Source organism: Antennarius striatus, chromosome 9 (genome assembly GCF_040054535.1).
Source record: "Antennarius striatus isolate MH-2024 chromosome 9, ASM4005453v1, whole genome shotgun sequence".
NCBI classification, from domain to species: Eukaryota; Metazoa; Chordata; class Actinopteri; order Lophiiformes; family Antennariidae; genus Antennarius; species Antennarius striatus.
The window spans coordinates 17,809,208-17,836,503 of NC_090784.1; the positions used below are offsets into that span (position 1 = coordinate 17,809,208).

Here is a 27,296-nt window from a genome sequence, read left to right on the forward strand (position 1 = left end):
TATGGGGACTTTTACGTCGTGGCACTTCTATAGAGGTGAGTCAGTCAACGCAGAATGTTTTACTGTAAAAGAATATCAGGTGTCTATTTAAAAGAGATAAGGTATAGTGGGTGGGTTAGTGTCGTGAAGGAACTGTTTGAAGTGTGTATGTAGGAGCTTCTGTATCTATAACACGTTCTTAGTGAGGGCGGCACCATTGAAACACATTTGAGTGATGATACATAGACTTAAACACACCGGTTAAGATCAGGTTGCTCCATTCATCTCCTCCAGTTATGAGGTTTTGTTTCTATTTTATTTCAAGCTTTGGGAGATGGCGTGAGATCCAAGAGTTCCAACATCAGGCACGAGACAGGAAGGTGCTGTTTTTTAATGACATGTCTTGTTTGCTTGCACAACACTAGAACGCTAGCTAGTGTCACACACTGCAGTGCCGTTACGCTGCAGTTATTTTGGATTTGCATGACAAAAAAAAAAAGAGAACCCAATCATTTGCATCGCCTGTTTGATGTCAACTAAATACATCCTGAGCTCAGAGGGTGAAGAGTTCCTGGAACACAAGCTGTCGGCCCAGTTCGAAAACTTCAATCATTACATTAATCACTGATTACTTATGTTTTAAAAATTTGGTGCTATCAAATTTGAAACATTTTTATTTTGCCTTAACTTGACATGTTTCTGCTATTTGTGCCTCTTCAGATGTGATAAAACAAAAAAACAAAGGGTTCTCCCAGACCCTCTGATAAAGGGAGGCGGTGAGTGGAGCTCCTAACCTCTCCCTAACCCCTTAAGTCCAGTGCAGTCAGCAGACACTCCCAGCAGAAAGGCAGCAGTGTTTGAATAGTTCCTCAAGCTATTTTTATCTGGGAATCTGCCTCTGTGCTGGACCCAGGGAGCCGGGTGGAGGACAAATATCTAATCTAATTTTGGACGATGGGAAGTCACCAAAAGGACGTCTGTGCAGCTCGCATAGTGTCGATATTTTGTGCGAGTCTGTGTGGTCGGCTGCCGGGTATTGAAATGGTGTCTGGCGCCAAGTTAAACTTTCTCTTGTCACCCTCCCCTTATTCCCTCTCTCTCTCTTCTCCTATTCCTCCCTCCTTTTTCCTCACCTCTCTCCCTCCCTCCCAGCACCCCGTGTAAGGAATGCAAGATCACGTTTTGGAGCCTTCTTTTCAACCAGTCTTTCCTCTTCCTCTGCCTGTCTTGCCTCTTGCTGCGCTGGCTTGTGTTTCTGTCTTTATCTAGTTTGTGTCTCTGCCCCCGTGTTCAGACCTGTTCTCCTTTGACAAAGCTCATTTTGAACTTTGAGCCAACTATTTCCAGTCTTATGTGAGCGAGAAAGTAATGCGCAACTGAAAGGCAGGGCTTCAGGTGGGAACGCCATAAGACGTGTCCACGCCGGAACAAACTGTTCCCGACTATTGTTCATCTAAAGATTGATTCAGAGCAGATCAACTCTTGAGTTTTACTTCTTTTATGTCAAGAAAAGCAGTTTTTTCCCCTTTTGACCATAGACATGTTAATAACAGCTGGACTGTTTGCAGGTGTGTGTGCATACACACGCCGCATAATTACATCTGAAAATGGCTCTGTGTTCACTCGAGTAAGCAGTAAAAAGACAAACTTTCTTTATCCGTGTGTAAGTGGTAAATGAAAAATGGACATCCTCAGGGGTGTATCAGCTAATTTCATCCTGCCAGGCAACGCCAACACTCTACACTCAAGATATAGAAACACAAAACTGTTCTTTTACATCAAACTAGAGCGAATGATCGCCCCGTACGCCACCGTTTAGCGAGACGTTTCACTTTAGAGCCAGATGGAGTCATGAATTGTGTTTGTAAGAAGAGTGGTATGTGTTTGAGAGCACACCGATGCGTGTCTGTCTGTAGGGTAGAGAAACCTTTTTAACTATCGATTGACCCTCCCATCATCTCCTCCCTCTTACTATCATTCCTGTGTCACCAATCCATGGATGAATACCCCTGGGGCAGCTCCTCTTCCATTAGCCGCCTCCTCGTCTTTCCTTCTCTCTTCCCAGTCCTCCTGCTTTATGTCACCCAATCCTGTCTCGTCTTTTTCACTGGGCCACCCTGATTTATCAGCCAGCAGCACTGGGTGAACAGACACAGCAAAGTTTTCTGTTGAGATGGTTTGAAAAGAGCAGAAATCCGTCTGTTCTTGTCAAAGTGCATCAGTGAGAGTTGGTTTCTGGTGTTCCCAGAGTTACCCTGACAATTCAAACTGTGAGCTGGAATTCAGGCTTAGACCTCAAGCTGGTATCGGGTGGAAGTTGGCATCTGAGCATACATGCATGCTCACACACAGACACACACACACACACACACAGACACACACACAGACACACACACACACACACACACACACACACACACACACACAAACACACACATCGTCTTGAGCTCCTTCAAAGACGTACATTCATATGGAAAAGTCTAGATTGCACTCAGAGGAGGACAAACATCTGACTATTGTCCATTGTCGTCCTAAGTGTCCACAGGATCTCCTTCTTACGGGGCGCTGACACCGGCTGTCCAGGTGTGTGTCTGCGTTTTTCTCTTCTTGTGTATCTGTGTGTACACCGGCCCAAGAGAGACTGAATAATACATGGGATCATTGGAGATGTATTTATAGGAAAGCATAGTGATTAAACTTTAATGACAAAGTCGACCATCAGTGCTTCACAAGACATAACGTATCCTCTTACGCGCGCACACAGACACACACACGCACGCACGGATGCACACACTATGTTCATCTCGTCACATATTTCTTAGGAGTTAGTCCAGGCGTGAGTGTGTTTACATCGTGCACCACTCGTCTCCAGTCCTTTAGTGCCTCTGTCCATCCATCCAGCCAGCCAGCCAGAGATGCCGCATTCAGTGTTTTTTGACTCTGACCTTTTTGGATAAAGTTCAATCTAAAATGCACAAATTTGACTGGCCTGTGCTTTCATTAAGATCGTATATAATTTAAAGCTTCATCATTATGATCTCCTATTGAACATCATCGTGACTGATTAATGAAGAAGCTTAAACTATGAATCTCTAGTTGATGACATCAGGGTTTAGCAGCTCCAGTCCCTGCTGTGTGTAGATGTGTGTTACCGCCTCTGTACAGTAGCCCTGCCCTCCGTCACAATAGTTTTATCCATGTCCATTTTTAGCATCAGACGAGTTCCAGCGAAATTATGTAACAACAAGGCAGCTCTAAGGGGTGGGCGCACACAGATATAGGCCTACCATACATAAATCACACACAGTGACGGTTGTTTTAAGGGGATTAAAGCTTTTGATGAGGAAGCCAGAGAGCCGGGTCACCTGACCAGTCACAGGGTGTGAAGGGAAGGGGAACACAGGGAGGAATGGGTCAAGAGAAGCACGGGGATTTATCCAACAAAGGGAAGGAGGGGGGGGGGGGGGAAATGAGCTTGAAAGGCACAAGCAGAAGTGAAAATGGATAAAAAGTGCTCAGTCATAACAGATGGATAACAGAGTATTAAGAGAAGGGCTTTTAAACCCAATGTTATTGAAATTCAAACAAGATATGACACATTTCATTGATGAAGACCTGATTTAAATTGGTGTTGTGACTTCAGTGGCTACAGAATACATTCCATCAATATCAGTGCCCAAAGTGTATTCTGAATTTAAAGTTATTCTTTGAGTTATGATGTAAGCCCATATTACTGTATTTACGTGACCTGTTTGGATTGTAGCTGCCAACATACGCATTAAGCATCTGCCTAAATATCAATACTTTGTGTACACGTTACCTTGGAAACCATGCAGCATTCTTTGGCTGGCAAGAGGCGCAAATCATAAACATTATGTTCAGTTTGACTGCGGGCTACAGAAAGATGGGAGAGTTTGAACTAGGAGTGATGGAATCATAATCACAGTGAATCTTTTTTGTGTCTCACACACACACACACACACACACACACACACACACACACACACACACACACACACACACACACACACACACACACACGTCCGTTGAACATGACACGGATTATCTTGAATGCAACTTTGTCTTCGGTTATGCCCCTAGCTCATAACCTCACTATTTTTTTGCGTGTGTGTCTGTGTGGGTGTTGTGTTCGTAGGGTTATTGTTCTCGTCTGGCCCGAGTATTAGTCGGGTTCAGCACCACGTTAAACTTTCTCCCTTAGGTTAGCTGGAAGAGGAGGCGCATTGCAGAGGTGTGTGTGTGTGTGGGACGCTGAGATCCATGCATATGCTTGACTCATTGATGAACGTGCACACACGTTTCTCTGTGGTATTGGATACGGCATCACTTTTTCTCACAGCCATTTGCTTAATCCACGGTTGCTTTTATTTCCGAGCTGCGCCGCGAGGTAAAAAACCAAACAATCAGATGACAGCCACAAACACGCTGTTGTGTAACGCAGCGGTTTCTTCTACATCTCAGCTTTTGTAATCACATTTCTTCCACATGATCGATGTCATTTCCTTTTTTTTTTTTCTGCTCACTCTGGTGTGACATCATCATCATCATCATCATCATCATCATCACAAGCGTGAATTGTAAAAATAGGAAGAAGCTGAAGAACCCACCCAGACACAAGGAGAACATGTAGAATCTATAGTCCTACGTCCCTGAGTGGATTTGAACCCAGGATGTTCTTTCTGTGAGTCATCAGCACCACCAGAATCTTTGAATTAACAAAAAAATTTCTGGATGGGAACAGGAACAATTTTAAACCTGGCCAGCAGCCACCACGAGAACTGAAGAAGCCCCTTGGATGAGAGGCGAAACACCTTCGTGAAACTTTCTTAAAAGTCCAGTGGATTGATTTAAACAGCTTTGGATAACCATGACCTGGATAACTGAGAACATACATAGACATCTTGCTGTCTGAAATCAAAACTATAGTGACAGTTAACACCGATGTTAGCCTGAGTGTTACCCTGCTATAGTCCAATTATTAACTAAACTGACTCAAGTACTTTATCATCTATTTTGGTTTTATAATGATATTTTTATATTTGTCCAGGTGACAGATTTTTCTTTAGAAAGGGGTTTACTGTGTTTTGAACCAAAGCACCTGGGTTTACTGGTGTGTGTGTGTGTGTGTTGCAGCTGTCATTTCGTGGGGAACTCCCGTGCTACGCTACACCTCCGATGGATGATCTGAGCCCTTTTGAATCAGAATTCAGAACAATAGTTTGTTTTTTTTTCGTCATGTCCGCTGTCTGTGTAATATGCACTCACATCATTGTGTGTGAAATTGAGAAGTAACATGACTGTATGTTCATACCCACGTATCACCCCACACACCCCCACCCCCGTCACTCTACACACACACACACACACACACACACACACACACACACACACACACACACACACACACACACACTCACAGGGAGGTAGCGCCTCATTTTATGAGTTTCTCCAAGCGAAGGTAATCAGTGTGTGTATAGTCAGTTCTTACATAACACCATCCAACATGCTGATGGAGGGGAGAAAGTTCAACTCCCCCACCCCACCCCTGTCTGTCATCTCCGTGAGCTTCCTTCCTTATCCATGACTCATTAAGTCTCTATTTTTTCTACTTCTTTTCTTATCTTTTTCTGTCTGTTTCTCCTCACACCTGTGCTTTCGTTTCACACTTTTATCCAAAGACAACCCCTACAAACCTCGAGGATAGAAGGACATTGCAGCTGAAAACTCGTATCATCCAGAACATGCAGTATAAACCGATGCGTGTTCAACACTCCTAAGTCGCAGCCATGATGGCTCCATCAATAAACACACAAGTTTAGAAGAAAGTCACAGGGGATGTCTTCATTCTGGGATTTGTCAGGCAGTCCAAATCACACATTATTATTATTATATATGATAAATTTTTTCTAGACAGCAGTGTGGATGTTTATGATATAGAGAATGTGACATTTCATCTGGATGTGGGCTGAAATCACAATATATAGTGGTAGTGATTCAGAAAAATTCTTGTAAGTGGGATCATTTTGACGATTTTAAAAGTCTGTCAGCGATAATGTGGAACGTCAGCGTCAGTTGATATTGTTGATATTGATGTATTAGTCCCATTTCCCTCTAAAGGAGGCTGTAATGAAACCCAATATAAGACAGATTGATCTGAAATCGTCTGAAAAGGTCTGAATTAATGTGATTCTGGGGCCGGGATGTGAGAGTCTCTGCCAGCTTTGTGTTTACTGTTGAGCTCATTGCGTTGAAGAACAGATTGTAGCCGCCATTGTTCAGATGTCTAGCTGGTACTGTGTCGCACACACTTCCTTTATTCTAAATTTTCTCTTGATCCATTTTTCCGTTTTTCTGCGAAGGGGATTCAGCAATCTGCAAACGTCACCGTCCATCAGCAGCTTTATACTGACATACATTTTTGAAGTCAACAACCGCAGCAGAACAGGGAGCTTTCAAAAGTTAATTGTAGCTACATGCCTTTCAACCATTTCGGGTGGTGCTCCATTTTGTGCAGACCCATAACCTCTGTTCCAGATCACATAGGGCACATGTGTCAAACTGAAAGGCCCGGGGGCCGAATGTAGCCCACCACATCATTTTATGTGGCCTGCCAGAGCATTAAAGGTCAGTGTGTCTAAAAATAAATGGGTCAAAAGTGTGCTTTGACCAAAAACTACATTTCCCACAATGCAGTTATTAAGCACTTTTTAACATTGACAGAAATGTTTTAAACAAAGTTAAGTTCCTAACTTGTGTTTGATGTTACTTCTCTTTGTTCCATTGGATTGTTTGATCCTTGATTGATGGAGTTTTGTGGGTTTCATAACCTGACAAATTATAACTATATTATAAGAGAGAACTGTCATGTTTGTAACTTGAATAAGTAAGTCAGTTATTAAACATTAAGCAGTAGTTACATGTATTTTGCATTACATTGAGTTACATTTAGTTACATTTATAAGTTACATCTGGCCCTTTGAGGATAGCCATGATGCTGATGTGGCCTTCGGTGAAAAAGAGTTTGATACCCCTGACGTAGGGGGATAGCAGACGACTTACAGAAGACTCCATCCATATCCGTATCCGTCTTTAATATGCAGCATTAATGGGCCTTTGCCCTTTGTTTCTAGATTTTTGCTCTTCTCTCCGGTTACATCACCATCAGTCTCTCCCTGGCTGTCTTCCTCCCTCTCCGGGGCTCTTGCATAACGCCCGGCTCTATGTGGTCCAGCTGAGGATTCTAATCTTTCCCATGAGGCAGTGTTAAGTGCAGACCAGGAGAAGAGGGAACAGGGAACCGGGTCGTCTTCTGTAACCTGTCAGCGCGCACTGATTGGTTGACTCAGTGAATGTGATCTGGAACAGGGTTGTGTTTACATGCACCACCAATATGGTGATAATGTGTGTACATATGTGTGTGTCGTGTGCCTGGAAGTTTGTTTTTTTTTAATCATTCATTATGTATTTATGAGTCACATCGATGTGTGTGTGTCTTACCTGATGCAATGTCGGAACTAGGGGGTCTCTATAAGATTGTGTGTGTTTGCACATGTTTCTTTTTGTGTTTTGTGAAGCAATTGTACAAAATTCCCTTCTCTGATTTCCCTCAATCTCTCTCGCACGTCACACACACAGAAGCAGGATGACAGTACAGCCGGCTGGCCAGCAGCGGTGTGTGTGTGTGTGTGTGTGTGTGTGTGTGTGTGTGCGTGTGTGTGTGTGAGGTGAACGTTACATAAGGCTGATCAACACTACTTAATCAGCTTTAGGAGACATGCTTAACAAGCTGACCAAGAGGAGATGAGGGTTAAAGGAGACGAAGGAAGGAGGCAGGGAGGGGGTAGTTGGGGGGGGGGGGGGGCTCAGGAACTAGCCCTGACGGATGGCAGGAGACACTGAGTGAAGGGTGAGAAGAGTCGGGGAAGAAGAGAAAGTGGCGACAGGCGGTCACACGGCATGCGTCTGTTGTCCCTGTTTACGATGGGATAAACACACACACATAAACATGCTGCGTTCTGCCCTCTGCGCGCCCCCCTTCCACGGCCCACTGTGACGCAAATCATGTGCAGGTGTGTGTGTGTGTATGTGTTTTGTTTTCAACATTTGCTGTGTTCACTCAGGATGAAAGGCGACCGCGTTTCCCAAAAAGCAGTGAGGACTAAATGGTCTTCTGTCGGGACAAGTTGTTCACAACATTGTGTTGAGCAGCAGTATCGTCACACATCCAATGACTTTGAGGTGAATCGAGCGGATCTGTATCACTAAATGTTGTCACACCATCTTTATTCATGATGACAGTTTGTTCTTGTTTTACATCAAAATGTGTGTATTCAAGCTTTCTCTGTCTTTCCCTGGTTGTTTTATACATTTCACTGCTTTCTCCCTTTGACCTTTTTTCCAGTATGGCTTACCAAACATTCACACACACACACGCACGCACATACACACACACACACACACACACACACACACACACACACACGCACACACACACACAAACCTCTTAAAGAATGACTAGCAGATGTGGACAGAAAGCTTTTTTCCATCATCTAAAATTAGCAGAGATAGAAGAATGGCAGGAAAGCGCCCAGGGTTGAACACAGAGGGGAGTTGTTTTGGGGGAGTGAGGAGTGGAGTGGGGGAGTAGGACTAGAAGTAGAGGAAGGGAATGGGTTAATTGAATTGGATTGTGTATTTTTAGTACTACTTATGGATGACACTGATGCTCAGGAACCACTGTGGCGAAAAAATATACATTAGCACCTGAGACTTTTGTATTTTTTGTATAACAAGTACAAAAGTATTTGTTTTAAGTACATTTTTGAGTACATTTTTTTAAAAGTACTTTTTTCCCTAACTTTTTTACTTTTTTAAGTACTTTTTTAGTACTTTTTTTGAAAAGTATTTGTGTTAAGTACTGTATAAAGTACTTTCTTCTTTTTTTATTATTATTATTTTATTCTTTTTTTTTTTTTTTTTTTTTTACAAATCCTTTTTCATTTACATTAAATCTTTTTTGATTTTTTTTTAACTTACTTAAACCCACCAGCTTCATCCTGGCTCGCTTACATCATGTTGATGCTGTGGTGTTTTGAAATGTCTCAGTCGTAGTTTTTGTAATTACCGATGTTTTAGCACTTTGGAAGCTAGAAGTTATCTACGCCTCCAAAGGTGTTCATCCCCAAGCAGCGGGACAACAGTGCTGTTTGGTAAGCCACCGCTGTCCCCTGTTCACTCGTCTCCCCGGGGACCATTTAGAATACCAGGCTACCAGCCCTCTGCTTCGCCTTAAGACACTTTTATCTCCCCCCTGATGATGACATGAACCAACAAGGGAGTGTGCGTAAGTGTGTATTTTAGATGAGAGCCTGTTTACTTCATCAACAAGTGCTATTCCAATGTTGTTTTTCTGCATAGTTTACAAGAAAATCTGTCCTGCTTTCATGCTACTGTTAATTTTCTTTCTTCCCCACCTTTGTAAGTTTGAACTACACTATATGCATTACACAATAAACGCCAGCCACCATCAGCTCAGTGAGCATTAGAGAGAAAAACACGATTCCCCGGAGACCATCACCTATTTCAGTCTCACCTCCAGCCTGAACAACAGCAGGCAGCTCATAACAAACATGCTTACGGAGTACAGTACATCCATAGGGTACCCGTTGGAGAGTTTAAGATGTGTAGAACCTGTTTCTTCAGTATCTGCCGAGGCGACACAAACGGAAACAACCACGTGTTGATAAAACAGACATTATTTAAGAGGAGAATGTGTTTGGGTAAAACATTCGTTTTTGAATCGCAAGTTATTGCGAAATATAGCACAATATGGGATGTAGGTGTTAACATGCATCCCGTGGTATCAGGCGTTAGTGAATCTGTGACTGTGCTTTCAGTGTATGAGGTCATCACTAAAAACTGCGTTTCAGTTTGTCTAAGTCTGGTGTTGCAAACATTAAATCTCCCCCAACTCAATTGAGTTTGGACATTTTAAGTTTAATAATAATAAAGACATGGAATAAAATTTGTTGACAAAAGCGTTTATTGAATTACATATTTACGGTATCAGCAACCCAAGAGTGTGTCGATGTGAAGTATTCCATTACATCAGGATCTTCCAACCAGAGTGTCCAGGGTATGAAGGACAGAGCATTATATGACTGCATCATCATTGTCATCATCATGTAAATGAACAAGGCTTCCTGCTGTGTCATATAAATAGATTCTTTGAAGAAAAAGGTGATGTATACACCACGCTAAGTAAGCGGACTCGGGAAAATGATGAGTCATCAGTTAAAGTAATAATCAATAATCAATTTTTCCTGTCAGTAAACAAATTTCTTTCACCAGCTAATACTTAGAAGTTAAGTCATTAAAAAATGGAAGCTGCATGGAGTAAAATGTAATGCCTGAATATGAAGCAGGTTTTTCACAGTCGTTGTTTGATGGATACACAAAAATCTGAATTCTCAAGGCTCGTGCTCATAACAAGATTATTTCTGGACCGTTTCTGGAAATGACAGAAAATATGCATGCCAGGAGCTGAATTGCTTCAAGTTTTACCACTCGGTTGAGAATGCCTGCTATTTGAAAAGGTGAGAAAACCTGGGGCCCCATTGAGGCAATTTTGTCTCATGCAGTGTTTACATCTGAATCCAAGCCTTAACTGTTTTGTCCAAGATAGCAAAACTGGAAAATAAATCTGTTCTTTCACTCAACCACATTTATTCATTCATTCATTTTCTGCCGCTTTATCCGCTGTAGCGGGTCACGGGGAGCTGGAGCCTATCTCAGCTGGCATGGGACACTCCGGGCACGACGCCAGTGCACCGCAGAGCCACACATAAAGACATACAACCACGTACACACACACTCTCACTCCTACTGGCAATTTGGGACCGGCCAATCAACCTGAAGCGCATGTTTTTGGAGGTGGGAGGAAGCCGGAGAACCCGGAGAGAACCCACGCAGACACGGGGAGAGCATGCAAACTCCGCACAGAGCGGGACTCGAACCCAGACCCGCTGTGTTGTGAGGCGACAGCGCTACCCACTGCGCCACCGTGCCGCCCTAAACCACATTTATATTACTTTTAATTATTGCAGAAGTACCACATTAATTTATTCTGGAATGTTTTATATCCAAAGCAATTCTTTTCTGATTACAGTTTAAAACACAGCAACTGTTTGTGCAAGATCTCCTAATTTGGAGTAAATAATATCAAACAGACTTAATCATGGAAAACGATGTGTGGGTTTTTAAAGCTGAAAGAAGTTGGACTCTTGCCATGTAGTTTTAACATTGTTTTAGGATATTCTTGCCTGTGTTGCGCTGCCCTGGATATAAAAGGATCATGAACTCCTCATCCCAAGCTGTTAAGACGTCTGCTGGAGAGATCAGGTGTCTCCCAGCCTCGTCTCTCACTTGCCTTCACGCATCTTGAATGTTAATCCGCTGCGGAATGTGTTGACTTCTGATGCTAGACAGCAGGCCCCGCCATACGTGTCCATGAGTCAGTTGTCTTTCACTTAGTTTTGGAATATTTTATTCCTCCGTGTTCAGATATGGGATGTGTGTGTGTGTGTGTGTGTGTGGGGAGGGGGCAAACAGAGAGACCTCTGTGAGTGTTTTTGATGTGTAGCGTGTGATTCTGTTGCCAGCTTGTTGCAGGGCGACTGGGTTGCTTTGCACTGCAGCCTTGTTTGCCTTGAGCGGCCCCTGCTTTTGGAGAAGGTGGAAAAGTTCTGTCTTGTTCCCAGCCAAAGCCAGCAAACACACACACACACACACACACACACACACACACACACACACACACACACACACACACACACACACACACATAAACTGTCATGTAGCACAGAACTCTGTCTCCTGATGACTACCTGTTGCTGGCACATTCATCATCCCACTCCTTTCCTCTCTCTCTGTCTCTCTCTCCCTCCCACCATCTCTCCATTTGCGTCCTTTCCTCCCTTCCATTCCCCATACCTACATGAGTCCATGTTCCAGGCTTGAAACGATTAATTGCCCATTTATGCTTTCTTTTTTTTTCCTCCTTTTTTTTTTGTGTTCATTTCTGTTCTGGGGGGGTTATTTTTAGGCGTTAAGTGTCTGGTTGCTAGGACACAGTGTAAGAGAGAGAGAGAGAGAGACGCTAGAGAATGGCGGAGAGTTTGCATTGTGAAGCCTGTATTACAAACGCATACACTGAGTCAGCACTGACACACACTCACAAACAAATATATATACACACAGAGTGTTTCAGTCTGTAGCTGTTATTGTGGACTTGTTTTTCTGGCTCAATCTTTTCAACAGGTTGACACTCTGTGTGTATTACTGTCATTTATGTTCGGTAATTCTGACTTCTCTACGGTGCAGGCTGTCACATGCACACACACAAGTAAGTTTGCAAGTATGTATATACAGGCCTGAGGTTTCAGCATGGAGTGCTCACTTGTTTGATGTTTTATCTTTTATTTTTTTAATCTTTCTACATATTTTAAACTGGTCATCATCTCAAAGCTGTGGTTAAAAGTCTCTCTGAATTTGCCGTTGTTGTTGTTTGTGTTGGATTTGACTCTTGACAGATTAGTTGCATGTGAAAAATGACATGCATGGACACACACAGAGGAAAAACATCTTTTTTTGCGATGCATGACAATTCTTAAGGTCCTGTCCCGCTCTGGTGGGCGTGGCGCATTCCAGGAAACCACCCCCCCAAAAATACCACCGATCTCTGAGACCACAAATGCACACATGCACACACATCTTACAGGAAAATGGTTGTTGTGGTATTTAGGCAACGTCTAATTTACTCCAGTGTGGCTGTGGACTTTAGAAACACAGGCCAGCTGGGTATTGTGCGGGATTTCAGTCACATGGTCAGGCATTTGCTTTTTAAAGTCTGGGAAAAAAAGGAATGATATTTAAGTAATATGAGTTTTTAAGTCTTAAGTAATGGCATTCAAACCATGTTAAAAGATTGAGAATAAATTATTTTAACAGAAAATTGTTTATAACCTGTTTTTCCCCCCAGTTTTTTCCATTCATGTCCTCACAGTTAATGGTCACATTTAACAAAAAATCTAACAAATTCTCCAATATGAGAAAAGTTAGAACAATCAGGGTTTTTGCTTGAAAATTGCTGAAAATGAATTTATATTCAGTTTCAGTTAACTTAACATCACATCGTCCTGGGATAACGTCTAGAGTTGCTTGGCTTGCTCTTGCAGGTAGTAGTGAGTCTAAGCAGTGTGTTGAACCAGAGGTGAAGTGTCTGCTGGCAGCGTTCTGCCAAGCTGTTGGCTGCAGAAGTACATTAACACCAGCCTGTGAGGTAAGGCGACAGCGTGGAAGAGGAGAGCGGCGCCTCTGGCCTGTAACATAGTCGTGTTAGGTCTTGACTGCTTTTCCCTTGAAGAAACTTTGAAGGAAATTATTCGCCCATCATGGGAAAATTACACAAGAGAGCGACTTCCACAGGCACTTAAATCCATATTTTATTGAAAGCATGTCCAGGTAACTATAAACAGACTTCAATGTTTCATTGAAATATTTAAAATTAAATATGTTAATATGATAATGATCAAAGCCAGTCTCATCCACCAGAGCAGGTTGTCTGCACCCGAAGGTGGAGATTTTGTTTGCGTCAATGTTGATTTAAACCCCCCAGTTTCTTCTGTCATTCTGGTCTATCGATCGTCCATGAAACGGTCTGATCTTTCATAATGATTTCCATGGTGAGCTTCTATTTTTGTACTTCTGAATCTAAAAAGCAATAGACGTAAGAGACGTCAATCACTGTCCCCACCTCAAAAGTCTCAAGAGGTTTGAAGGTTGAGGTCAAAGCCATCACAGTTTTTAAAAAAGTCTTTTTAGGCTCACCCAAACACCACAGAAGCTTTCCATTTCTTTCTCTCTCATTCTCTTTTTGTCTTTTGCCTCCCTTTTTTTGGCGCAGCGGGCACACTGTCTCCTTGCCTTGAATACTGATTTGGACGTCAATTACTATGGTAACAGTTGAAGCTTTGAAGCATTTGGGTCAAACCTCCACTCCTTACTGGAATTTCGACCTTAACACTTGTGTGTTTTTGACAACAAAATTAGCATGACGACTATTTTTATTACACATGCACTTTGCATGATGTCCTTTGAGGCTGCTGCGTGTAGAGTGTATTTGTTTGTGTGTGTCTAAGGACAGTGCATCACATGGCTGAGAATAAACATATCAAACAACATTTGGAGAGCAACAGGACTCTTCTCACCGACACAATATTATTTTGCTGGTCTTAACACACTCCAGGGAACAGCATACACACAAACACACTCACTCCCTCATCAGACAGCACTGCGGTACAGGTGCGGTGGCTTTATGTGTGTATGTGCGTTCACAGTGTTCTTATCCTGTATGCATTATTGTGAAGACCAGCCTGTTGTATGTACATGTTTCCGGTTACATTCATCGCTCTGCGTGGGACAAGACTAAATCAGTCATGGCCTAAATTGTGTGACCCTTCTTTGCTGATGAAATATTCCGTTATTTATCACCTTGTGGACTTTGAACTTTTTTTATTATGTTCAGTTAGTCCCATAATAACGTGCGAGACATGTTTAATTCTGCAGATCTTGTACAATTTTTATTTTTTTTATTTCTATGCCTACTTATGCCTTTCTATTTGTATATTCTTGATGGGTTATTTATTACTATTTCTATTTGGTGTGGGTATATTTCTACTACTTTCTATGTGCTGGTGCTTTCTGTGTGCTTTTTCTGTGTTTTTGTGTACTCACTGTGCTGTGTGTAGTGCGACAGAGAAGTTAATTTCCCTGATGGAACCTCCTTCAGGGATCAATTAAGTCCTACTCTACTCTACAATGAGTTGGCATTTGGCAGGTGAATTTATTTCGTTAAAACTTTTTTTTAAAAAATTGTTGAATATTTAACAAAATGAACTAAAAACATCCTTCTTGTCTTGTGTTGCTGCATTTACTATAAATGAGGAATCTCAAGATCTCTCACATTTACAGGTAGTCCTCAAGATACCAACACTCGATTTAGAGTGTTCGTATCTTTAGTTCGTATCTTGCTACAGCGTTAGCAATATTCCAACTTTTATCTCCCCTATTTTTTCTTGCCTTGTCTCTGAGCTTCTCGGAGTGTCAGTTCTTCTTACGTTCCATGATACTTTATCGTTTATCATGGCTGATAAGGCAAAGGCTAGTGACGTTAGTGGTAGTGGTGACCATCTCTCTGATGACAATTCTGCCTCTGACCGACAACCCCCCCCCTCCTCTTGCTTCGCTCTAAAGCTAAATTTCTTGATGGGGCTACTTTACCGTACAGTGGTCAACAATAACAGCTGACTCTGGATGCTGTTTTTGGATACGCTTAAAAAACTAGTCCAGAGTTCCTTGTGGAGCAAAATCTCACCGTATACTAATCTGAATTCAAATCAATCGCGTAAATGATGAGTGACCCTTAATGGTCGATATTGGAACTATACATGCTGTATGTATTTTATGGGATTATACGTTTCTATTATTATTGTGCTTTGACATGATATTGTGATAAGCGGTGTTAATGAATTGTAAGAATGGCTGTGAAGAAGAGCTGACTTTTCACTAATGTTTCTTGTGCTTAAAATCTTAACCAGTTGATAAATCGAGCATCTGCATTCAGCACCGTCGCCACGGAAGAACTAGCTCATCCTTGCTTGCTTGTCAGCCTCTTCATCCGAAGGACATCTGAACCGTGTCGTGACTTAACAAGCCATTTACGGTCAGGCAGTGGAGCATGTGAACTACATGTTGAGGGATGCAGGAGAGGAGTTTGTTCTTGAAGGAAAGGATCCTTATAGACATGCCTATTTTCCCCTTTCTTTGCTCCTCCCCTACATTTTCCTGGAAAAGACATCTGTCTGTTTACCGGACAGCGAGCCTTACAGCAGCGAGCCATGAGAGGCGGCGGGACCAAATCGTTGGTCTTACGTCATGTCCTTCTACTTCTATGTCCCGCTTGTTCCCTGGTCGCCTGCACATTCACCGCCTCTGAGCTTTGCTTCATCTCCTCATCCATGTCGTGTGTTCTCGCTCTTGCTCCCCCACTGTTGAACAATAACCCCAGTATGTGTAAGTGTGTGTGGGGCACTATTTTTGGCCCCTCCAAGGCCACATAGCACTCTCCTTTCTGTCTCTCTCGCTCTCTCTCTCTCTCTCTCTCTCTCTCTCTCTCTCTCTCTGTTGGTTGCTTCTATGGTGCCAAGTAAGAACCTATAGAAATTATAAACTGGCTCCCTCTAAGAGTAGTTGATGGCTGATACGTTCGCATTTTTGTTTGTAATATGTGTTTAACCCCCGCTGGCACTCTGCATCGAGGCATTCTGAAAATGGACCCTCCATAAGAAACTACTCCCAATATGGATCATTAACAACAACCCACATTCATCGAAATTGGTTCCAAGATGGTGCGCCACGGCTAGCCGGTGTGCCTCGAGGCAAGTCCCTGTGTGCCATAGGATTTTTGAGACATCCATAACTTATTATTTGTTCCACTAATGAAGTTATATTCTTTTCTGGTGTTAGTTTGTCTGGGATTTGTCAGAGCTACCGAGTGATTTTAGATGAAATTCTCAACAAAGTTGCTTCTGACATGTTGGGCAGAGAATTTGTTGCAACTGCATGGAAGATCAATAAACATACGTACATGTGTCTTTGTTTCACAAAAATGCCCAAACTCCCCTTCCTCCAACAGGTAAAATTTCAGTATTAGCTTATTTACTTGATATTCAGTTTAACATTGGAGAATTCTATATGAAAGCAGTTAGATGTCCTCACTGTACGATTCCGGACAAAGATTCTTTAGTTTCTGGCATTCTAGAGACAAGTTAATAAATAGACCGATAAGAAAAAAAAACTGTTTATGGTTATTGGATATTGTTCTCCATAAAATCGAATTCATATTTTAAGAAGTGACTTTTGTTTTGAGAAGTTCCTTTCCAAATTGGTGCTTTTGCCATCTACCTGCTTTCTTTCCTGGTCCCTCTCATGTGTCCGTCTTTTCCTCTCTCCACCTCACTCCCTCGGCTTCCTTGAATATTGGCCTAATGAATTTTTAATGGACTTGGTGGGAAGAGTTCAGACACTTTGGGATTCAGGCGTATGGGCTCTGATTACCCCCTACCCCCACCCCCCCGCGCCTCCTTTCACTCCTACTTTCCCTGCCTCACCCTCCAAGTCTTTTATTATCCCTCCATCCCTCCCCTCCACCTCCCTGTTCTTGTGTGTCTTTTCCCAAAGCTTGCCGCTTCGGGGCAGTTTCAGCGATTCAAGCAGCTGCGACAAAGACAAGCCTGTGGATAAGTGAATGAATGCATTATACACAAACACTATTTTATTTTTTTGTCAATCAATTTTTAGTCCTTTTACTGACTCTCAGAACTCTCTGACCTCACCCACATGTGTCGCTGGTCATTTTCCCCATTTCCAAGCTTAAAGCTGGTTTGGTTTGAAATACATGCCGATAGCCAACTGCAGCTAATGGCCATCATCAGGCCCTGGCCCTGTGTAAAAACCCTGACTGAGCAACTCCCTGTCCGTCTGGCACAGGTCTGACTGTTGATGTGCTGCTGAGTCGGACTCGCAGCTCTGGAAATCTCCCCACCTCACTTTTTTTCTCACTCACCTACTTTGTCTGACTTCCCGTCTGTCTCTGCCTCCTTCCCATCAGCTCGCGCCCTCCTTCACACTCCAGTACCATGTCAGCCGTCCGGTCTGCCGTTTCTTTGAAATTGAGCATACCAAGTATTAATATCTGTCCTGTGTGATCCAATCAATCCCCAACGGAAGGCTGAGTTCACCAGCTCACACCTGGCGTCATAATGTGTCACCACGAAATTCTAGACAACATTCGCCAGACCAGATGTGTTCAGAATGTTCAGACAAGTTCAGAATGTGTCCAACTCAACCATGCTTCAGAGGACTTTACCTTTGGGTAACCAAGCTGTAGTTGATATTTTTGACTGTTTACCGTGACATACTTTTATAATGTGCCACATTTACCACTGATGAAATGGTTTCACCTGTAATAAGGTTTGTGTTAATGGTAAAATCAGTTCAAACAGCTGCCCAACAGGCAGGTGAAGTGTAGGAGGTGAAGACTCACAATTTGCATGGCAGTCAACCAAATGGAAATCAGACAGTGTTTGGTCCGTTATGCATTTTTTTATGGCTTTTTGCTGTTTGTGGCACCTCAGTTGGGCCCAGAATGTAGTTTCATACACACTGCCAAAACAAATGGGTAATACGTGACCCAGACCACCTCAGAGTACAGTGTTATTGATCAGACATCACACCTGTACTTACAGCTTTACACCTGTATGTAGGTCTGACAGGGGTTTTCCAGGCTGTGCTGCTGCAGACGGCAATTAAAATAAAATTAAAAAACAGATACATACTGTATATATACAGTGTGTATATATATATATATACAGTACATATAAATACATATATAGAGAGATAATTCACAAGGTTCCCATTTCTGTGACTAATCTACAAGAAGAGTTTGTTTATCTTGAAAACTTGACACCTCGATTAAACAGACAGTTAAACATCATTATAAGAGGTGTTACCATCTGAAATGTTAATTAAGGAACATGTTGTTTTCCTCCAGTAGCTTTTCACTTGTTTTCTCTCTACTTGCATTTACATGACTCTCAGAATGGAAGGTGAGCAGAGAGTGAAATTACTGCTAAATGTAAGGTGGGGGGGGTGTTGTTTTGTCAGGGAAGGACAGACATTTAAATGATGAACATTATGACTAACTGCCATGTCTGAATAACAATTGGCACTACCTGTATTTTTTTCTCAAGCGTCATACTGTATGTATTTGCAGGACAGGCTAAGGATAATTTAGAAAATTTTGTCATTATATGTTTTTAAATTTGTTTAATAGTGTCGCATGGGGTTGTCGCGCACGTGTGTGTGTGTGTGTGTGTGTGTGTGTGTGTGTGTGTGTGTGTGTGTGTGTCATTGTTGATCTGGTGGGCTGCACACATAGTTGAAATAGTAGTGTTAGAAGTCTGATAGGGGCCTGCTACCAAGATCACACAGAGGAAAAGAAGCATCCGCACTCCTGGAGGGGGGGTGGGGGGGTAAGCAATCTGATCTGGATGACAACAGACTACCAGACGAGCTATGATCTCATCCCTCCCCCGCCCTCCTCCTTCTTCCCTCCATCCACCCCTCTCCCACTCCCATTGTCTCTCCTTCTCTCTCTTTCTCCGATCTCCCTCCCCCGTCTCCGTCGCTCATACCGTCTTTTCTCTGGTCTCCGATTGTCCCACTGCTCCCCCCATCTCGTCTTCCCTTCTTCTCTTTCACTCCACCCGCCCCGCTTTCCCTCCTCATGTGCCCCTACCTCCTTTTATCCTGCCTCTCCAAGTCCCCTTCGCATCACTTTCTTCCAGCTGCCTCTTACTTGTCCCAACTAACCACACACACACACACACACACACACACACACACACACACACACACACACACACACACACGCTACAACTTCTTGACGTATTTGCACTCTCGTTGTCCCAGGGCAGAGATTAGACGCACCCCTATCATCAACCCTCCACACCAGTCTCTGCATTATTGATGCCAGGTCTGTGTGTGTGTGTGTGTGTGTGTGTGTGTGTGTGTGTGTGTGTGTGTGTGTGTGTGTGTGTGTGTGTGTGTGTGTGTGTGTGTGTGTGTGTGTGTGTGTGTGTGTGTGTGTGTGTGTGTGTGTGTGTGTGAGACTTTCACATGCATGCTGTAATGGCTATCTTGTATCTCCCCTAGGAGGGAGGGGGTGAGAAGGAAAGGATCCATAGAGGGAGAGTTGAGGTCACAGAGGTTAAGTGTGTGTGGGGGGGGTAGGTTATGCTTTTCCCCTCTACTCATCTCTTTCTCTCCTCTTCATCATGAAGCTTAGCTTCTCACAAATTCCCAAAATTCCAGGCTGAAATTCTCCTCTCGGCTGTACGGCCCTGATGAAACAAATCTGAGTGTGTGTGTGTGTGTGTGTGTGTGTGTGTGTGTGTGTGTGTGTGTGTGTGTGTGTGTGTGTGTGTGTGTGTGTGTGTGTGTGTGTGTGTGTGTGTGTGTGTGTGTCTTGTGTGTCTTGTGTGTGTGTGTTTGTGATAGCTGATCCAGTGTGAGTCAGGACAGCTCAGCCTGGGTTGAACTTTTTCTGGATAGAAGGACAAAGACACCTGTTCTTGCTCTCTCTCCACATTCCTCTTAACTTAATCCCCATCATTTCTTTCTCTCCCTCTCGCTCTCACTGTGTGTGTGTGTCTGTGCGTGTGTGTGTATGTGTGTGTGTGTGTGTGTGTGTGTGTGTGTGTGTGTGTGTGTGTGTGTGTGTGTGTGTGTTACTATATAAACGTCATATGGACTCTTTGATGTAAAGCTTTTCACATGGTAACTTTCAACGATCTGATGAAGTACACACACACACACACCTGTGAACCCCCCCCCCCCCCCCCACACACACACACTGTTGCCACTGACATCCAATCATGCGTCATTTCGTACAGACTGTCCACGTCTCGATGCACACACAGCCAGGCTGCCGGTCCTCTCACATATTTACATGGGATCCGTTTCACTCAAGGATCCTGAAATCTGATATGTGTGTGTGTGTGTGTGTGTGTGTGTGCGCGCGCGCGCGTGTGTGTGTCGTGGCGACCTCTGTGGTTCATGCCAAAGTCAAAAAGATCATTACAGATACATCTTGACAGACATACACACACGCATGCAACATCGCAAACTGACCTTCACACACGTAGGAACCCGATGGTGCTTACTTAGTAGGTTGTTTTTTTATTGTGATATTTACCTAGTATCCGTTTTATCAATGTTGCTATTTATTTAACAACCCCAGAGTGACTGTAATTAGTTACACAACTGGTTAAAAACTGTTCACGCTTCTGTCATCTCAGCCAGGTTGTGTAATCGCTGATGGAGCTTGATCCTCCATCGTCACCTGATCGTCTGTGGTTGCACTTCATCTGGAGTTTGATGCCGTAAGACACACATGTAAAACCCAAGGCCTGGGGGCCAAGTGTGGCCCACCTCATCATTCAGTGTGGCCCGCGAGAGCATAAAAAGTCTAAACAGGTCAAAAGTGTGCTTTGACCAAAAGTACATTTCCCATAATGCAGTAATTAAGCCCATTTTAACTCTGACAAAGACGTTTTGAACAAAGTTAATGTCCTAACTTGTGGGGTTTTTTTTGTTTGTTTGAATAGTTTGATTCTTGATTGATGGAGTACTATGGCTTTTCATAACCAGACTAATATAATGGAACAACAAGAAAACATATTTTTTCTGTGTAACTGTAATGTTTGTAACTTGGAATAAGTAATAAAATCAGTTATTTAACATTAAGGAGTAGTTACATTTATTTTACTTTTATTTTGCTTTACATTGAGTTATATTTAGTTACATTTTCTAGTTACTTCTTGCCCTTTGAGGACAGCCATTATGCTGATGTGGCCCTCAGTGAAAATGAGATCGACACTCTTACCATAAGAAGATAAAAGTGAAAGGTGGTGTTGGGGGGGGAGGGGTTACACTCTAACTCCTTCTGACCTCTGCAGGTCTGAAAACTAGCAGCAGGACTCTTTTTTTTGTCTCATTAGCCAGATGGAAAAAGTGTAGGCATCTATCTTGTACTGTGTTTCATAAGGCTTTGTCATGAATCACAAAATGACTCCTTAGTAGGTGGGACAACTAAATGATTCACTGGCCGTGCCTCACAAACAAAACACCGTGATTGGAGGAGAAACGAAAATGAGTGGTGGTGACGTCGAACTAATAGCCTACATGTGATGAGTAATAAAACACAGGATGTTGTTTTCCCTATCATCCCATTTTTACCCAGAACATTGGAAACTGAAATGACCCTGCTTCCACTCAGAGATTATATATTACACAGAAAGCGAAAATGCAGCAGTAACGTCAAATTGATGAAAGGCTTCAGAAGGTACACTTATCTCCAGATCCATATATGTCCAGCAGATGTGTAATCATCATTATTTACTATTACGCGTGTACATGTACAATAGTGACTAAATGGTCAGGACGCAATAGTGCGGCAGAGAGATTATCAGGGCTATATATCTGTACTTCAGGCTGTCATCCTGTAAATCCATTGACAGCCCTGTACATCCATAATCTGATGATTTGGGCTGATGATTTGTTAATCTCTAGCCAAGCTTGTCTCATTTCCTCTATTGCCATTTGCATGTGGTGTCGTCAAACATTATGTAAGAAAAGACATTATTGATCCTCAGTGTGGAAAATTCAGCTTTTTCAACGACACAAGTGAGTTTTTTTTAATACAATAGAAATGAAAGACAGTCTAGTTCAGCATTACAGTAGTTCATAGCAGCATAAGAGACACATCCTCTCAAACTAGGAAGTCATGGTAGAATAGACTCTGTGATTTATTAGACGTAATACATTATCCTACTCTTTTAAGATCATCACTGTCTTTAGATATCAGGAGGTCAGAAGAGGCATAAACTCCTTATTTGTTAATGCAGCTCATAAAAATAAACTATAAAACTACAGAATTGAGTCAACACTCAATTTAGCAAGCGAGCAAGGGTATTGTTCAAGCATATTCTTACATCATTTTCAAAATAATTATATTTCCATTAATGCTCCCACCAGTTTATTATCATTTTAAGAGTAGCATAATCATTAATTAAAACTACTACTAATAGGTTTTGTTCTATAAGAAAAAACAAACAAAACAGGACTAACACTGGCATATCGGATATCCGAAATAAATCCTACATTATCCATAATTGTATTGCAGTACATGTGGCAGGTAGTTCAGTTATGTGATGCCTGATGTTGCACCAAACATAACAACACATGCACTACCAGGCATTAAATGTCTCTCACACACACCAAGCCTTCGGTAGGCTGGATGCTCTGTCTCTGGTAATTCCTCCTCCTCACTTGTTGGACGGTGCTATGAGGATGAATGTTGGTAAAATAAAATCCAGACTATATCAGGCAGTGTTACACCGTAATAGTCTACTTTGCTCTGTCGTGTGAAGTCTTCTTGACCACCCATGCAACAGAATGTTAGTGGGAGACTTGCACCGGCGTTTTCCAACACGCACACTCTTTTGGAGTCGAACATTTAGGCCGTGCACGCTCCTACAAACAGCCGTATACCCACGCTCACAGTCTCGTTCTGTGTCTCTTACTCGAGCTGAGGGTGGAGAGAGAGAGATGGGGAGGTGGTGGAATAGACAGGAGAGATGACTGGCCACGTTGTTTTCCTCCGGTTGTCGGAAAGAATGACTGCACGAGAGGAAAGAGGTGGAGGAGAGGTGGAAAGGTTTTTCATGTTCTCAACTGTTTCCAGCAGAGTGGTGAAGCCCACTTGTACTACCACTTTCATTATTGTGGTTTCAGTGCATGTATTTCCTGTGAAGAGCTACAGAGCCATTGCGGTGACACCAAAGTCTCTCTATATTAAACCAGACTTAACTAAAAGTTTGTGGAAATAATAAGTGCTCCCCATTAAGCAGCAGCCGTGCCGCCGTGATCAACTCATTGTTTTACAATCAAGAAGTCGTCTGTCTGGATTAGCACAAACCTGCATCGACAGCCAGTGGATCATTTCAAACGGAAGAGTTACTGCTTTTTAAGTTTAATTAAGGGCAATGTGATCTTTAACTTTTACTCTAAATGATGTCACACAAATTTATTTATCTCATAAACAGTACGGCAGCCAAAAATGTAGCATAAATCCATATTTTTTATGCCACTACCTAATTTATAGTTTTGTATTCAATGGCAGGTCCTGCCATGTTGTTTTGTTCCGTCATTGCTGGTTTTATTTTTGGCATCTTTATCTATTTTTATTTGCCTCACGTTTGAGTCTTCTCTGATTGGAAGTGCTGCCCCATGGCAGGATGTTCTCTCTGCTCCATTCATTTCTTGGACCAATTTGATCTGTGTTCAACCTTGCAGGCTTCTTGAGGACATAGGCTGAACATGCATGTATGTTGACGACCAGAAGTTGTCTTGAATTAGTCTTTTAGAGCATTATGGAACCAGTTTAGCCCCGAATTTGCTGGGTAAATTCAAGTTAGATCTTCCGCACTTTTCCTCGAAACTTTGTGGAACATACCCCTAACATTTTAAGATTCACACACTCAGGAGACCATTTTTGAAGAACTGCTTTCAGGGGAAAGCATACTCTTTCGAAACAAAGTTGTTGATTTTGAAAACAATGATCATTATGTGGATATCTTAGAATTTTTTCCAGTTTAACGGCATTGTTGATTCGATCACTTGCCTCAGACATTCTTTCCTATTTCCTTATCTTCGTGCATTGCAGTGTTTCAGACTGTCCCACAAAGATTGATTGACTCGAGATGGTTCAATGATTGGCAGTAGCCAAGTAGATAAAAAAAGAAAGCAGGGAAGACTTCAGAGTAATCTGCTCGTCTGTGTACGACGTGAAATATGAATGAAGACATTCTGTGCTCAACTAAGCTGCTTTGTTGTATGTGAGCTATACGTGGCCAGGCATCTTTAATCCTCTTTTCTCTTATAGAATAGACTCCACTCACCTGAGATGGCTGCAGCTGCTTATTCCTTATTGCGATCATAACTTTGTCTCTTTCTTTTCTTTGAAACAGTTTTCAATCATCTGAATTATTCTACAGAACCAAGACAGACTTGTCTGGGTTTATTGGGTTATTTTTCACTCAGGGGTTTGATATGTCCACACATGGAATAGTCTTAGGTCCTGTTTAGTTTAGTTCTTCTCCACATCGACACCAACACTTAATTTTATTTCTCTGTTACAGGGTATGCCTTCCCAGACTGGGCTTACAAACCTGAGTCGAGTCCTGGGTCCAGGCAGATCCAGCTGTGGCATTTCATCCTTGAGTTGCTCAGAAAGGAAGAGTATCATGATGTCATCGCCTGGCAGGGGGACTATGGAGAGTTTGTCATCAAGGACCCAGATGAAGTAGCCAGGCTGTGGGGGGCCAGGAAGTGTAAACCCCAAATGAACTACGACAAGCTGAGCCGGGCACTGAGGTATAATGACAGAGAGACTTAATGAGTATGTATGATATGTGTCATTGTGTGTCTGCTCAAGGGAGTGTGTGTTTATCCACAGCTCTTTGCTACTATCCTAAAAAGACACATTTTTAAACTCTACAAAAATTAAGATAAAGTTATGTACATCAAAATGAATTTACTCTGAGTCATTTACAAAAACCCCCAACATTGATTAGAATATATTGCTGCATGGACGATTCTGGGTGTGTTGTTTCTTCAGTTTTGCTGTGTATCGCTACCATAACCTACTAAAACACAACTTTAGCTAACAAAAATATGACATCTGCCCTCTCACTGTGGGGGTATTTTTTCATCTAAAATAAATTTTAGGACCTTAAAAAAAGCCAGCACACTTTTTTTCCCAAGTGAGAACTAAAGTTTTCATGCTTAGCGGCGCACAGAGTCTCCTTTGGGGGGTTGGCACCGGCATCCAACAAAAACTGCACCCACTGAAATTCATTACAGCATGAAAATTCAATTTGTGTTTGTATCTCAGGACAACTTGAGCAACGCGCTGCCAGTTGCTATTGTCTTTTGGCACTTCAAGTTCTGGATTTTCCCCACCGGCCTTTTCCTGTCAAAAGACTAATGCAGCTGCAGCCTCTGCCTCTTTTTATTGAATTGTTTGCCATTTTCTGACTCAAATTAACACCTGACTTAATACTCTTACCTAGTTTATCCTCAGTACTCCTGCTGAACGAATCCATGTTTACTCTTTTGTATTAGAATGACATCTAGAATGTGAATCTGAGTGATCAGAGTTGGTTTCACACATGTAGATCAGCTGGAACAAATGTTTTCCACTGCCATTCTTTTAGACACACACACACACACACACACACACACACACACACACACACACACACCTCCCTGAGCCTCCATGTGTAGTTTAAGAAACATTTCATAATCCCAGTGGAGAATACTACAGCATGTGTGACCCTGGTGGCTAAATCTGGTTACAGCAGTGACCTGCTGGAAGCATTTCATTCAGCTTTGACTCTCTGGCTCTGCTTCAGACAGACATTATGTGAGCCAAGTCTGGCTAGGTACTAATAGCACTTAACATAGTCTGTAATACTTTAGCAAGAATGAGCAGGGACACATGCCTTCACGTGGCATTGACCTGGATAGGAACAGTTACACCACTGACCCATTTGGCGAGTCTCGCCTTACAGCTTGGATTAAAGAAAATACAACTCACTCCATCTATCCATCACAGTTTCAGTCATTCAGTCAGGTACATCTTGATTCACTATCTCTGGTTGAGTTAAACAGCCCTATTTGGTCGTCTGGCGGGTTGTTTTTTTTTGCGTCTCAGGCACTTTGTAACTCATTCATGAAGAATAATATTTATATCTAATTGTTGATTGATATTTTTTGTCCTCTGGCTGGCTCGTCTTTGCAATCCTCAGATCAGATTCACCAAGTTTGAAATCAGACTGGATTAGTCCCGTCTGTGAAGTCAGAAGCATGGTTACTATAATATTTCAAGTGATACTTCTCATTCTGTGCATCTGACTTTCTTAACATGTTGAGCCCCAGTGTGCTTGGTTATGAGGTTTACGATGTGCCCCGCATAGTGACCACTCAACACAATAGAGTTCAGTATTTCCAACATTATATATCACATAGAAAGTCCTCCCAGCGCTCCGTCAGTGTGGCCCCAGCTTGTTGTTTTATAGCTACGCGTGGCCAAGAAAGGGCAACAAAAACAACAACAGAAAAAATTTTGATGCTGTAAAAGGACTTAAATATCTAGGTTCAATTAATTAATGGTGTGACTCTTTATATACACTCATTCATGATGGTGAAATGTAGTTCACCCCTGTTGTTTGGGGTCATATGGGGACAAAGGATCGACAAATTCCGACTTGGAGTCTGGATTTAGAGAGAAAAAGAATAAAGATGTGGATAATTATGGGCAGGCTGTGTATTTATAGCACATCCATCCTCTAGAGCTGTAACAGATTTGGAGCTTAGGCTGCAGTGTGCTTATATATAGCTGGTCTTAGTGCCCTCTGATGGACTGGCCTCTGAGGCTGATTATTATCAAGTTCTCTGCTGCTTCAGTTCCCCCTCTGTTCTCTTTTGTCCACAATTGGGTTGTTTCCCTCTGTACCCATAAATTAAGCAAAGTCGCTCCAGGCTTATTATGA

At 42.4% G+C, this 27,296-nt stretch overlaps 1 protein-coding gene across 1 annotated transcript in view; it reads left to right on the forward strand.

Annotated features, from left to right (window-relative positions):
* Positions 1-27,296, forward strand: part of erfl3 (Ets2 repressor factor like 3) — a 42,108-nt gene that overhangs the window by 4,582 nt on the left and 10,230 nt on the right. The window contains exon 2 of the mRNA XM_068323247.1: positions 24,882-25,116. Within this exon, the coding sequence (XP_068179348.1) occupies positions 24,882-25,116 (235 nt within the window). The remainder of the gene's footprint in view (positions 1-24,881; positions 25,117-27,296) is intronic.